The sequence below is a fragment of the Malus sylvestris genome, chromosome 15 (genome assembly GCF_916048215.2).
Source record: "Malus sylvestris chromosome 15, drMalSylv7.2, whole genome shotgun sequence".
Taxonomy (NCBI): Eukaryota; Viridiplantae; Streptophyta; class Magnoliopsida; order Rosales; family Rosaceae; genus Malus; species Malus sylvestris.
The window spans coordinates 37,253,780-37,266,255 of NC_062274.1; the positions used below are offsets into that span (position 1 = coordinate 37,253,780).

The window sequence follows — 12,476 nt, forward strand, 5'->3', positions numbered from 1 at the left end:
AAAAAAAAGCAGTAACAATGCAATGCTCTCTTAGAAAACAAGACCTAGTGCTGGGAAGGACACACAGAAACAAAGAAACCCTAAAACGCACAGGATGTAATAAAAGAATTAATAGAACAAATAACAGTGTCATCCCCCAGCCCTCTTTATCTACACAGACACCGCACTAAACTATAGACTTCATCCCCACAAAAAATTTCGCTTGTTCATATGGAAATCGGTATGAAATGTTTCTAACCTGAGGCCAGAACGACCATAAGCTAGAACTGAGAACAACCTACGACTGTATTCATGTGTCTAATCGCAATTTAACCCGCAAACCTCCAATACGGGGCCATCTTTTGACACAAAGGGATTGATTCGAACCCACATAAGAGTTAATATTGACGCCAGTAGAATGGACCAAACCACAACGATGGTGGGCATCCTATCTTGTTTCCCCAGCAATCCCTTGAGGAAGGGGTAGAGATGCACAATGACCCAGAAGGCAAAAAATAGCCGACCAAACAACGGACCCCATGAATCATACCCGTTATTGATGGCGTCTGAAATGCCCACGACAACCCCGACTATGTTTATTATTAATAAAGTTGTAGGAGGGATCAATAATGATGTCCACTTGAAGATGTAAAGTTCGGAAAATGCTCCATCATCTGCTGCCTTCGATGTAACTGTGAAGCTTGTGTTAACACCAGCCAAAACCTTGAGTAGACCCTGGAACAGAGCAAAAAGATGTGACGAAGCGCCTCCAATTACCCAGAACTGCTCATTTCTCCACCAGTCATCAATCCCGACGCCACCCCATTGCATCTCAAGGATACCAGTTGCAGCTATGGATATGAAGAGAGCCATGAAAATAATGCTGGCATAGTTGCTTATCTATACATTCAAGTTCAGAAACCAATAGTTAGAACAGGCATGATCAAATGTACCAGCTATATAAGCCGAACCAAGGATTTAGCTTTTGGATTAAAAACTAAGGTATTAAACGGATGTGCAGTTTTACAATATTAGGCTTTGCTCAAAGTGCATGAGCTACGCACTTGGTTCACAAGATTTTACTGTTAATCCTAATGTAGAAAATTGCGCTCACTTCATATTCGAGAGGAAGTTTGAAAATACGTTTAATACCTAATAGACTAACCTTCATTATCATACAACACGTAACATTTGCACACAAATCACACTAAAAAGATCAAGACCAGAAAAAAAATCTCATCTTTAACCTAGTTTGTACTGTATTACCCAGTCATTTACTGTGTGAAAAACATTCTAGCATAAGGCCACCAAATTTTACAGGACAAGTATTGATGATTCTAATAATATGAAAGTATAGCACATTCAACGGGCTAAATATGTTGCTTGAGAACCCAAAATATGCAACTCAAATCAACGTGTATGACCTATTATGTTCCAATTAAGCATCTTTCCCACACAACAAATAAAACAGAAAAAAGAGATTAGAGTTACCTCAGGGACAATGAATTTCCCAGTCAGAAGACAGATGGCTGGTAGACTACAATAAACGATCAAGGGAATGGAGGTCCACGGATATACAACTGAGTTTATATACGAAAATCGTTCCAACCATTTCAATCCACTCCCATATGCATACCAGATTGGGCAATGTCTACTAAGGAAGATCTCAACAGATCCAAGGGCCCACCGAAGAACTTGATTTAAACGATCAGAAAGGTTAATAGGAGCTGATCCTTTGAATGCTGGACGTTTGGGTATGCAGTAGACAGACCGCCATCCATGGCAGTGCATCTTAAATCCTGTTAGAATATCCTCAGTAACAGAACCATATATCCAGCCAACCTATTTGAGATCAAAATTAGATTCATTGAGTGAATAAAATATGGATTCCAAGATTATAAGTTTCAAAAACTTTAAACATCTCCCAGTTACGTACTTCCTTTCCCCATTCTGTTTTATCTTCATAACCACAGCTTATCACTTGGATGGCTTCTTTCAAGAGCGATGCAGGACTGACATCCTGAGGTATTCCACCATTTTCCAAAACTGCAGAGGCTACAAAAACTGGAGACTGTCCAAATTTCTTCTCCAATTTCAGTTGGGACATGGTGGATGTTTTATTGGCTTTTAGTTCTGCAATACCAACACAACTTAGTTATTCACTGTAAATTTAAAATAAAAAAAGAAAAAAAGAAAGAAAAAACACCAATAAAAAATAGTCACTTTCTTGGTGCAACCATTACCTTCAATTCCCTCTTCAATATTTTCAAGTGCATGTATCTGCTTTGATGCTTCCCTCTGTTTCAATTTTTTCTTTTTCTCTTTCTTTGACTTTGCATTCTTGTTCTTTCTAGATCCACAACACAGGCAGCACCATTTTGGCCAGCAATTGCAGGTTTTTCTAGGGGGTTTCTTTTTGGTAGGAGCATCGTATCCATAAAGCGCTTGCCTTCTGAAAACACACCCAGTTCCAACATATATTGGTCCTTGTATACCATCTAACCCTTTCATGTTGATCTGTTTTCAATAAGAAATTAGCATTTTTTGGTAGCAACAGAAAGTAAAAATATCAAATTAAAAAAGAATCATATACGTACATCAAAGAATACAACATTCCGATTTGAGTATCTATCATGATGATCAATCCCATCAAATCTTTGAGGGAACTGCACGTAGCAAACTTTCTTCCCTGATGTAGGGTCCATCATGAAACACATAGCTTCTCTGATTGCCTTGCTATTGTTGATGTAGTGATCACAGTCAACATTAAGAATATAAGGAGCATTTGAGATAATTGCTGAGACCCGAATCTTTGGATAGATTTAACAAAAAAAATGTGTCAATACTGATCCATAAACATATTACTGACAAAGGATTACAAAAACAACAAGGAGGCTGGAAAGAGAAGGAAAAGTAGTCTACTGTAAGCAACATAAACATGAAACGGAAGAACTTTAAGGCTTACTAGAGCATTCATTGCACCGGCCTTTTTATGGTGATCAAACCCTGGTCTCTTTTCACGAGAAACATAAATTAGACGAGGTAACTCATATCCTTCAACATCATGAACACCATTGTTACCCAGAAAGACCTGTAAATGAATAGAAATACTAAGAAAAAACTCCAGGTCGGTAATTGGTCACCAAAAATGCCAAATAGCTAAAAACTAATATAATGTACATGACACTGAGAATGCGCCAGTAGCTCAAATTTGTGTATGCACTTGATATCTCGTGTATATGTATACAAGTTATACATAAGCATCTTCAGCAATCCAGAGGCACCAATGACTCAACGATTGTGATGAAACAGCATTCACGAGAATAATTATTATAGAACTGACAATTCTACCAAAAAGAAAATGTGTAAAAGAAAAAGTTGTCATCTTGTTGAGTGTACTTTTGTAATCATATCATTAAAATATTGCTCCCAAAAATTTAAAGAAGTATAATCCCACCTGAATCATGCCAGGATGGTCTCGTACATTATTCCCAGGCCAGGGAGTCCCATCCTGCATTGTCCAGCCATCCTCAGGAACCTTTTGTGCCAAGGCTACCAAACCATTGATCCTAACTTTAAATTCTTCATATTCTCTCTGCAAAAAAATATAAATTAGAAAGGAAAAAAAATTCATGTTTAATCTTAAGTATTTTACCAAAACTCCTAGAAGCAAATACCGAAAATCTATTTGAAAATCCATGCAATCAATTCTGTAAAAGAAACTGCATGAATAAGAAGATAGTCACAAACCTTCATTGCACGTCTTTCCCTTACAAATGCTGGATGAACTTTGTTTTTCAAATAGTCAATCTTTTGACAGAAATACCATTCTGGGGCTCGGGGCTCAATACTAAACTTCTTACAAAAAGGAACCCATTTCCTGGCAAACTCAGATGTCTCAGAGAGAGCTTCAAAAGTAAGCATGGCAGCACCATCATCCGAGACATAGCACGCAACTTTCTCAACTGGATAGTCAACCGCAAGGATGGACAGAACCGTGTTTGCAGTGATTAGTGGAGGTTCTTTCAGAGGGTCAACTGTACTAACAAATATGTCTACACTGGCTAATTCAGATGGCTTCCCTTCTTTTTCATACCTGGGAATATGGGAAGCAAATCATGAGACAACTTATTCCAACTTATGTTGGAATCCCCAAAGCAAGTGGAAATGGTTAAAATAAAATAAAATCTGACAAAACATGAGGACAATACAGCGCTAAATAAGTTGGCCCTACCTAAGCGATAGTCGATCTAGGTATGTTTCTCGCTTTATTGGATGCCATTTGGGGAATTGATCCAGAATCCATGATATAGCAAACCATATTTCACATATGACTGATGTCAACCACAAGCCATATGCATTATTAACTGGATGGAGGATTCTATAATGAAAGAATAAGCCAAGTATTACAAGGCGGAGTATTATTATCATTCTGTATGGATTTATCTTGCTTGACGGGATGGGCAACTTTCTTGAAAGTGGCTGCCTGCCTTCATCCATCCTGATAAAGTAAATCAAGTAAAGCTTGTAAATAACTAAATATACAAAAAAGTAATGAGCAGATGACAGCTACATAATAGAATCATGAAAAAGAATAAACAATCCACCAACATCATCGGTGAACTACCAATTAAGAACAACGAGGGCTTTGATCCACAGAACACAACGTTCTGTTTGCGTGTGCGTGTTTGTGATTGTATAATCCTCATATTTCTTAGTGTAGTTCTCTCAAAATTAACTATGATTAATTTTATTTGCCTCTAATTTTTAATATCCATTAATAACTTACATGGGTAGGTCAGAATCATCCAGTTCATCATTCCCACCACAGTTTCCTCCATTGCTAACTCCATGCTTTACAACCTCATGTTTTTCATTCTGCTTTTTCTTCCACTCCTCCATTCGGTCTTTCCACGCTACACTCCCATACCCATACACTGCAATGTCTTTCTTAGGGACCATTGGTCTAGGTTCCACTGAGACATTCAAAGTATTAAGATTACTACTGGAGGGATAAAAACATTACAAGAATGCATAGAACACAAAGAAGCAATTTAAAAACAAAAATAACTTACAAGAAGAGGGATCAGAAAAAGGCATTGGATGGACTCTGTTTCCATGATCCATATACGGAGGTACAATAAGAGCATGTCGATTGGAAGAAATTTCAGTGTCCTAAAGCAAGAAATGCATCACAGTAAGGCACTAATCAAATGATAGGGGCATACAGAAACAAGCATGCACCCATAATTGACGGGACAACATTGCAATTTCTGGAATATTTACCTCTTCACCATAGGTCAAGAGTGGGATTTCAAAACCCAAAGGAGAGGATTCATGTTCTGAATGTGCGGGAATTCTGGCATTGTAGTTGGAACCACGGCCAACGTTAAGGCGTGCAGACAGCACAGACTCAGCAACTTGATGAGGGCCCAAGGCATCAAGATTCCCACAATTGAACTCATTGTCCAAATCATCAATGTCATCTTCTTCTTCGTCACCTTCAACCCTAGGACTACCTGCAAGTTGTTTCGATACTTAAGACAAAGTTTGAAACTTTAGTGGGAAATTCAACTGAATTTAGAAAAATGCAGAACAGACTCACCTCTGATGCGTTTGTATCTGGTTTTACAATGAGGACAAGCCTGATTTCCTTCTCTTCTCTCATACTCATAACAAGGTCTGCACACAGGGAAAGCACATTCGTTGCAGGCAACAAAGGGCTCTCCATCAACTGTAAGTTCAATCTCATCTCCACAAATTTGACATATTTGCCCACTTAATTCTTGCACAGGCTGTATCTGAAGAACCCAAAAAGACATTAAAAAGGGCGGCGTCAAACATATAATACAGATGATGAGCCGAATACACAGCTGAGAAAAATCTTATCATCATCACTATAATTTTTTAGTGACAGCTTTCAGAACCTTTCAAACCCCCTTTATACGCCAGTAAAGTGTATATCTATCGTTGTAATGGATGATCAACTTCCCACTTGTCAAACCAAAGTAAATTAATAACAAATCACAAGGTAGTGTGCCACTGGTACAAATTTTATGAGTTTTCCAAAATGATTCAATAAAGTTCAACTACACTATCATTCCTACATTTCGTTTCAAATTTGCACCGGCTCATCCAACCAACACACTAATTCCATCAGCTACCGTTTCTCGCAAACTTGTTCCGAAATAAAGAATAAGATTATTTTTTCTAGCTCACTTTTTCTTTCCTATATCCATGCTCCTTGACTGTGTTACAATCTCATAATTTCAAACAAGATAAGATCTTGAAGCAAAAAAGTATTGAAATTCCTTAGAGCAACAAGTGTCATATAACCTGATCAAATTACTTTCTCAATGGTAAACAAGTTCTAACAAATAATTAATAAAAAAAAATGGAGATTTCAGAATGCTGACAGACTGACAGTTTTAAGTAGTGAAGATAAAACTGCCCACCAAAAAACCCCAATCCAAAATCAGTATTTCAATTGAAGGACAACTAACAAAAACCCTAATTGATCAGAACCCACTTTTGTTTATAAAATTAAAAAAAAATAGAAATTGGGGGTACCCGTGAATTTTCATCTGCATTGATGAGCACAAACTCGTTCCTGTTATGAGAACCAGCAACAAGTCTTCCTCTTGTGTCCATCACTCAAAGCTCCGATCTTTCACTGACTCTGCCGCCCCCCACAGCACCCCCACTTTTGCAGTTCACACCCCAACCCAAAACCCAACCCCGCATTTAAAAAAGAATTGCCAGCCGGTCCACTGTCTGTCAATTCATTCCAGCTGTCGCCTGCCTACCTTCTCTCTTTATCTCTTCTTATTCGGACACGCACACAGAGAGTATGTAGGTGGGAAATCAGGAACAGGAAGCGTAGGAAGGAAGGAGAGGCAGACGAAACCGTAGGGACAAAGATTGTCTCCCCAACCATTTCCCTCCCCTCCTACTTTCTTACCCGTTCATTCCATGCCAAGTTGATTTAAAGCGCCAGATTTCGCCACGTCACTAACAGTCATTTACCCTGCCTTTCCCGCCTCTTCCAATGTTCCTGAAATTTGCCTTCCCGCCGATTCGATTTTCAGGTCACAATCGCAACTAATTGATCTTGCCTTTGTCCCGAAATGTTTTTCACATTTGCTCCGTTATATAAAAAAACTGACATTTTGACAACAAAAAAAATACCTTTTTTTTTCTTTTTCTAGAAAGGAAACATTTTTAGACTCGAGAGGCTATGGAAAATTTCAAATGATTCATCAAATTGGAATATCAAATCCTGGACCTCTGATAATTTTTTGTTTATTGAGAAGTTGTTTGTGTTTTTACTACTGAGCCACTTGTTGGTAAAAAAAAAAAACTTTTTTTTCTAATTTAAAAGTAATCAAAATTTGTAACCTTTCTGTTTTTTTTTTTTCTCCTAATTCCGGAGTTCGGACTAAATTATTTGTTTCTGATTTGTGAGTTTAAAACTCTGTTTTCCTTTTTATTTTTATTTTTTATTATATTGGATTGCTTTTTGTGACTTTGCAAGTCCACGCTCTCAATAACCCAAAGTTTAGGACTTTTTGGTCTATTTGGTATTTTAAAAAGGTAGAAAACAAAAAATTAAAATTTAAGTTTTTTATTGGTTAACAATTAGAATTTTTTCTTTTTCTTTTGGAGAACCAATTAGAATTTAAGTTTGATGGAAAGATTTAGGAATATGGAGGACAGGAGGAGGAGTGAGAGTGACATAAAGATCTAGGATCTGCTCACGCGGCGTTGGATTAGATTATGTCTTGACTATGTTTTAAGTGTGTACATTATTTTGTCGTTTTTCTACTAAGCTAAACAACAAAACATTTATTTTGAAAGAGTTAAATTTAAAAAAAAAATACACCTCTAACAGATTCTATAAAAATCTATAATATAACAAATGAGCAATCACTTTTTAAATTTACACACTAACTTTTTTATCAACTAAATAGAAAAAAAAAAAAAAAAAACATTCAAAACCATCATGAGATGGCCTAGTGGTTGAGAATGAATTACAAGCCCGTATTCCACACAACATATCCTGAATTTGATTTTTGGCGCTAATGAACCGCACAATGGTGGTCAGGAGGAGACTAAAACCTAAAATTTTTAGCCCAAAATATTTAGTGAAAATTTAGGTTTTAACTCAGAAACAGTTTTTCTGCTCTAACCCTTCTAGGTTAAATTTTTAGCCACAAATTATTGAAGAATAAATGTAGGCTATTTTTTTTAATTAACTTTAAAAAAAATTATGTAAACTATCCTAATTTAATTTTATGAACATTTTAACCAAAAATTATTTAGATTCTGACAAATATTGAATAATCACTAAACCTACACATGAAACACATACAAAAGCAATTAAAACAACAAAAACATTAACTAAATTAAATGTGGACCGTTGGATTTAAATTTGGACCGTTAGATTTTTTTTTTTTTACCATTAGATTTTATCATATTCAATCTCAGCAATTGGATTCAATAAATTTATAAATATAAAACAAAAACATTTAATCAACGGCCCATTTGAATTTCAGCCTTTGATTAACTAATAGAGTCGTTGGGCTTTATTTTCTTGGCTGACATGTGGGTGACACACCCATGTGGGTAGGGCTGCACTTTGCAGCATTGATGTTGGGTTGTAGGGCATTCCTGCGTGTAACACATCTCTTTGGGCACTTGTCGTCCAACGCCCCCTCCTCCACTCGCACAAGTGGACTCCCCCACTAACTCAAACTCAAAAGCTGGTCGAAATTTGGTCCATTTTTAAGTTTTAACACAAAACAGAAAATTGGCCTAAGGGTTGGAATGAAATGGACCAGTGGGCATAATAAAAGCTAAATTTTGAGACTTACTCCAAGGGTTGGAGTTGGTCTTGGAGATGAAAAGTTAAACTAAATATCTATAAAAATTATTAAAACTAAGATCGACTAGTTATCAAACTGTATAAAAACATATGAATGATTCAGTAAAAACATTACGAACCGTCTATCTATTGCTATAATTGATTGACTTAACGACTTTAGTTTTAATTGATTTTTTGCAAAGATGATCTTTAAAATGTAATTTATAATATGAACGGTTCTAAATAGAAGCACGAAGTTCTGTAAATAGGACTTGAAGAATTTATGAGAAGTGTTAGGATGTGTCCTTAATTTTGTTGTATTTTATTTCTTCAAAGTTATAAAATTACAAAAATGCCCCTGGAGGGGCAAAGTGGAATTCCAATGGAATGCTCTTATTCCCACCCCTAATACCTTATATTCACACCCCATTTTTTAATGAAGCTTTTAATTACAAGTTTGCATGTTTATAAAATAACCAAATAATAATAATTTCACAACCACACCTATAGCACTAGCACCATGTAAGTAGATCTTTGCTTCCCGCTCAATTCAAGATTTTGGTACGTATATTGTGATAACTCATATATTTCATGCATTTATACCATCCATTTCTACGCTCTTTGTGATGCTTTTGAGTTAAACTGGTTGCATTTTGCCTTATTTTGTGTTAATATGCAATTACCTGTACTTTAGGAACAATTTGAAGGCAAAAGAAGTGAAAACATGCCATTTTTTGTAGCTGACCCTATTCAAACGTGGAGAGAAGTTTAGTGGCCTGTTTTGAAGCCCAAATAAATAATTCAAGACAAATCTGGCTTGTTAGAAGACCAGGAGCAGAATGGGAAAGTAATTGGAATATATGGCCTGATTTGGAGGAGCCAAATAAGGAAAAACGTTCAAAACTTTGGCTTAATGGTTGGGATCACCTTGTTATCAGTTATAGCCCCATTTAGCCTATAAATACTAGGGTTTCAAATCACTTTTTCAAAAGCCCCCCTTGGGGGTCGCCCAGAGCTCTCTCTCATATTTCTTTAGCCTTTCTTGCAGAAACAAATCCCTATTTCCCTTTGCCATCCGCTGCCACCGAAGAAACCATGTAGTCGCGTTGTTCTTGAAAGATTTCCACATCATAATTGTTTCAAGGGGGTTTCTTCTATGAACTTTGTTTGTACCATACTTAGGGCCTCTGTATTTATATCTCGTATAAATACTCGAGGGACTCAAATGTAATTACGTAATAAATGAAGGGGCAAATATGTAATAAGTGAGGAGCTCTTATTCTATAAAAGGACTCCTCACTCTCCTTATTGAAGGAGGCCATTTCCTAGGCCATGAGAAGCTCATCCTCACATAAGGAAGCTCTCTCTCCCTCTCTCTCCCTCATAGAGAAATACAATAATCAGTGTGGACGTAGTCCAAACATTGGGGTGAACCACGATACATCTTGTGTTATTTACTTTCTAGCAAATTCATGGTCGGATTTACGTTGTTCCAAGACCCCTCCAGTTTTGTGCATCAACAAACTTTAATTTCACTCATGTTGTTCTTGATATTTATATATTTTGTAATTATGTTGTGTAATGAAGTGCATAGCTAGGGATTTCGATTTAGCCTTGCAAAACCATTCTATGTTATTAAGTTAAAGTATTCAAATTACCAATTTGTGTTCTTGTTTCATTCACTAATTTTATAGTATAATTTGTGTGTTAATCTTAATGTTTGATCACCATAGGACTGCTTATGAATTATTTGATCAAAGTTATAGTACGCATCATGCTTAATCTTGGTAGACATGTGAATGAATGAAGAAACTACTATGCATACATCCTGCCATGTGATTTCTTTGGTTCTTTGAAGTTTTCTTGTTCTTGATGGATTCTTACCTGCTAATCTAAGTTGAACATCATAACTAGGTTGCATAGTAGGAGTACTTGATCACAACCACACATCAAATGGATGATCATAAATGAGTAAAAAGAACCCTAGTTGCAAATTGGAGAGTTGAACGCGTTTTGACTTAATTTTCATGGAATTGACTTGTAATGGTGAAATCGGTATCCCTAGTTCCGTTCCCATCATTTCTGAATCAATCTATCATTCATCTTTATCTTGCCTTGCATTTTAAGTTACTTTAGCTTTCAAAACAAAAATCTAAATTTAGTTTTCATTTTCATTGCTTAGTTTGGGTTCTCATAAAGCTAGTAATTTGTAAAGTTCTAATCAGTCCATGTGGTTCAACACCCTTACTTGTGCCATTATACTATCCTTATATTTGCACTTGAAAGGAACACAACATACTGATAATGTGAAATTTTGGTTTGTAGGAGTGGTTTCAAGTTTATCATTTTTCAGTTGGCTTGGCTTCCAATAATGCTTGAAGATCATATGTTTACTATTTTTCAATAAATAAGGCTTCCTCAACCTAAAGTTTCGAGCATAATTTTAACGGTATTATGGTTCACCTATCGAACTACACCCAGAAGGTGTTGCACTCAAGCTCACCCATTGTGGAGCCCGAAGTTTGATATATCAATGCAATTGGCGTTTGTTGTACTTAACTCAAAGTACTAGATTAGACATATTAGTTGTTGATATCCTTTCAGCATACAGTAGCATTGTGCCTACACACCACCACCAAATTGGTGTTACAAACGATTTTACTACAAATTTAGGCTTCTTATACCCTATACATCTTAGAATGAATCACAATCCCTTGGTTCTCCACATGTGTGAAACCAATGTCGCATATATCGACCAAATCATAACAAGATACATCCAAGAAATCAATGCCAAGTTTATTGCATCTACATCAGCATGAGCATCAGAGGATTGATGTTAAGAAAACCCGATCCTAAGACAACTTTGTCGACCTCTTCATGAAGTCACTACCAAAATCTATTTCCATAAGCTTGTTAGAGGAATTGGTATGCATAACTATCTCACTTGGAAGTTTTGTCAAACTCAAGGCTAGTACCCAGAAGTATACTTACTTGACCTTAATGTAATTTTTTCCTTACGATCAGGAGCTTTTTTCTTATTGGGTTTTTGTTACCTGACTAGGTTTTAACGAGGCACCTATACTGACCTGGTCTTACCCTTGTATGCGTTCAACTTGAGTCCTGAAGATGTTTAATTTTGACTTAATGTAACTTCTCACTTTTCTCCTTAGACTATGGGTTTTATCCTACCTTGGGTCTTTACCATGATGAGGTTTTGTGAGTTTTATATGTTATGCATTCTTTCGTTTGTTTTGAGAACTCGCATTCGTTGTTTGTGCTTACAAGACGACTTCAATAGCTACTTCCATATTTGCCTAAATATCTTATGCGTCTATTGCTTGAGTATTATACACTCAAGAGGAGTGTTGTAATCAAAATTTAACATAGTGTTATTGCGTAAATCCTAAGTAGAGATAAATAAGGAATCCTTTGGGAACTATAGAAGATCTTTCCTATAGAGATAGGACAATTTTAAACCCTAACACTCTGTTTGGATAAAGAAATTAAAGAATTTCAAAATGCTGGAAATAATATTGACGGAATTTTATTTTCTAGAACTTGAATTTTCTTGTTTGGTTAAAATAAAAGAACAATGGAATTTGAATATGGAAATATTTCTATTTTAAAACTTTTA

At 36.1% G+C, this 12,476-nt stretch overlaps 1 protein-coding gene across 2 annotated transcripts; it reads right to left on the reverse strand.

Annotated features, from left to right (window-relative positions):
• On the reverse strand, positions 1 to 7,037 carry LOC126602413 (cellulose synthase A catalytic subunit 2 [UDP-forming]-like). Of its 2 annotated transcripts, none has more exons than XM_050269264.1 (14): positions 6,550 to 7,037; positions 5,585 to 5,780; positions 5,266 to 5,498; positions 5,063 to 5,154; positions 4,769 to 4,969; positions 4,214 to 4,480; positions 3,730 to 4,075; positions 3,437 to 3,574; positions 2,945 to 3,070; positions 2,577 to 2,789; positions 2,223 to 2,496; positions 1,916 to 2,112; positions 1,471 to 1,821; positions 1 to 879 (listed from the first exon to the last, which is right to left on the reverse strand). In XM_050269264.1, the coding sequence occupies exons 1-14, from the start codon at positions 6,628 to 6,630 to the stop codon at positions 298 to 300; spliced, it is 3,297 nt and encodes a 1,098-aa protein (XP_050125221.1). In that variant the 5' UTR covers positions 6,631 to 7,037; the 3' UTR covers positions 1 to 297. The 2 variants fall into 2 exon arrangements, with proteins under 2 accessions (XP_050125221.1, XP_050125222.1); XM_050269265.1 differs by having other exon boundaries at positions 4,769 to 4,955; positions 5,055 to 5,154; positions 6,550 to 7,035.
• Between the last annotated feature and the right edge of the window lie 5,439 nt (positions 7,038 to 12,476).

Bases quoted from the DNA above. Each gene is read 5' to 3' on its own strand.
- LOC126602413 (XM_050269264.1), bottom strand. From the start codon at position 6,630: ATGGACACAAGAGGAAGACTTGTTGCTGGTTCTCATAACAGGAACGAG. The intron at 5,155-5,265 runs GTAAATATTCCA...TTCTTGCTTTAG, and splicing joins TCTTGACCTATGGTGAAGAG to GACACTGAAATTTCTTCCAA. The intron at 880-1,470 runs GTAACTCTAATC...TTGAATGTATAG, and splicing joins GGAAATTCATTGTCCCTGAG to ATAAGCAACTATGCCAGCAT.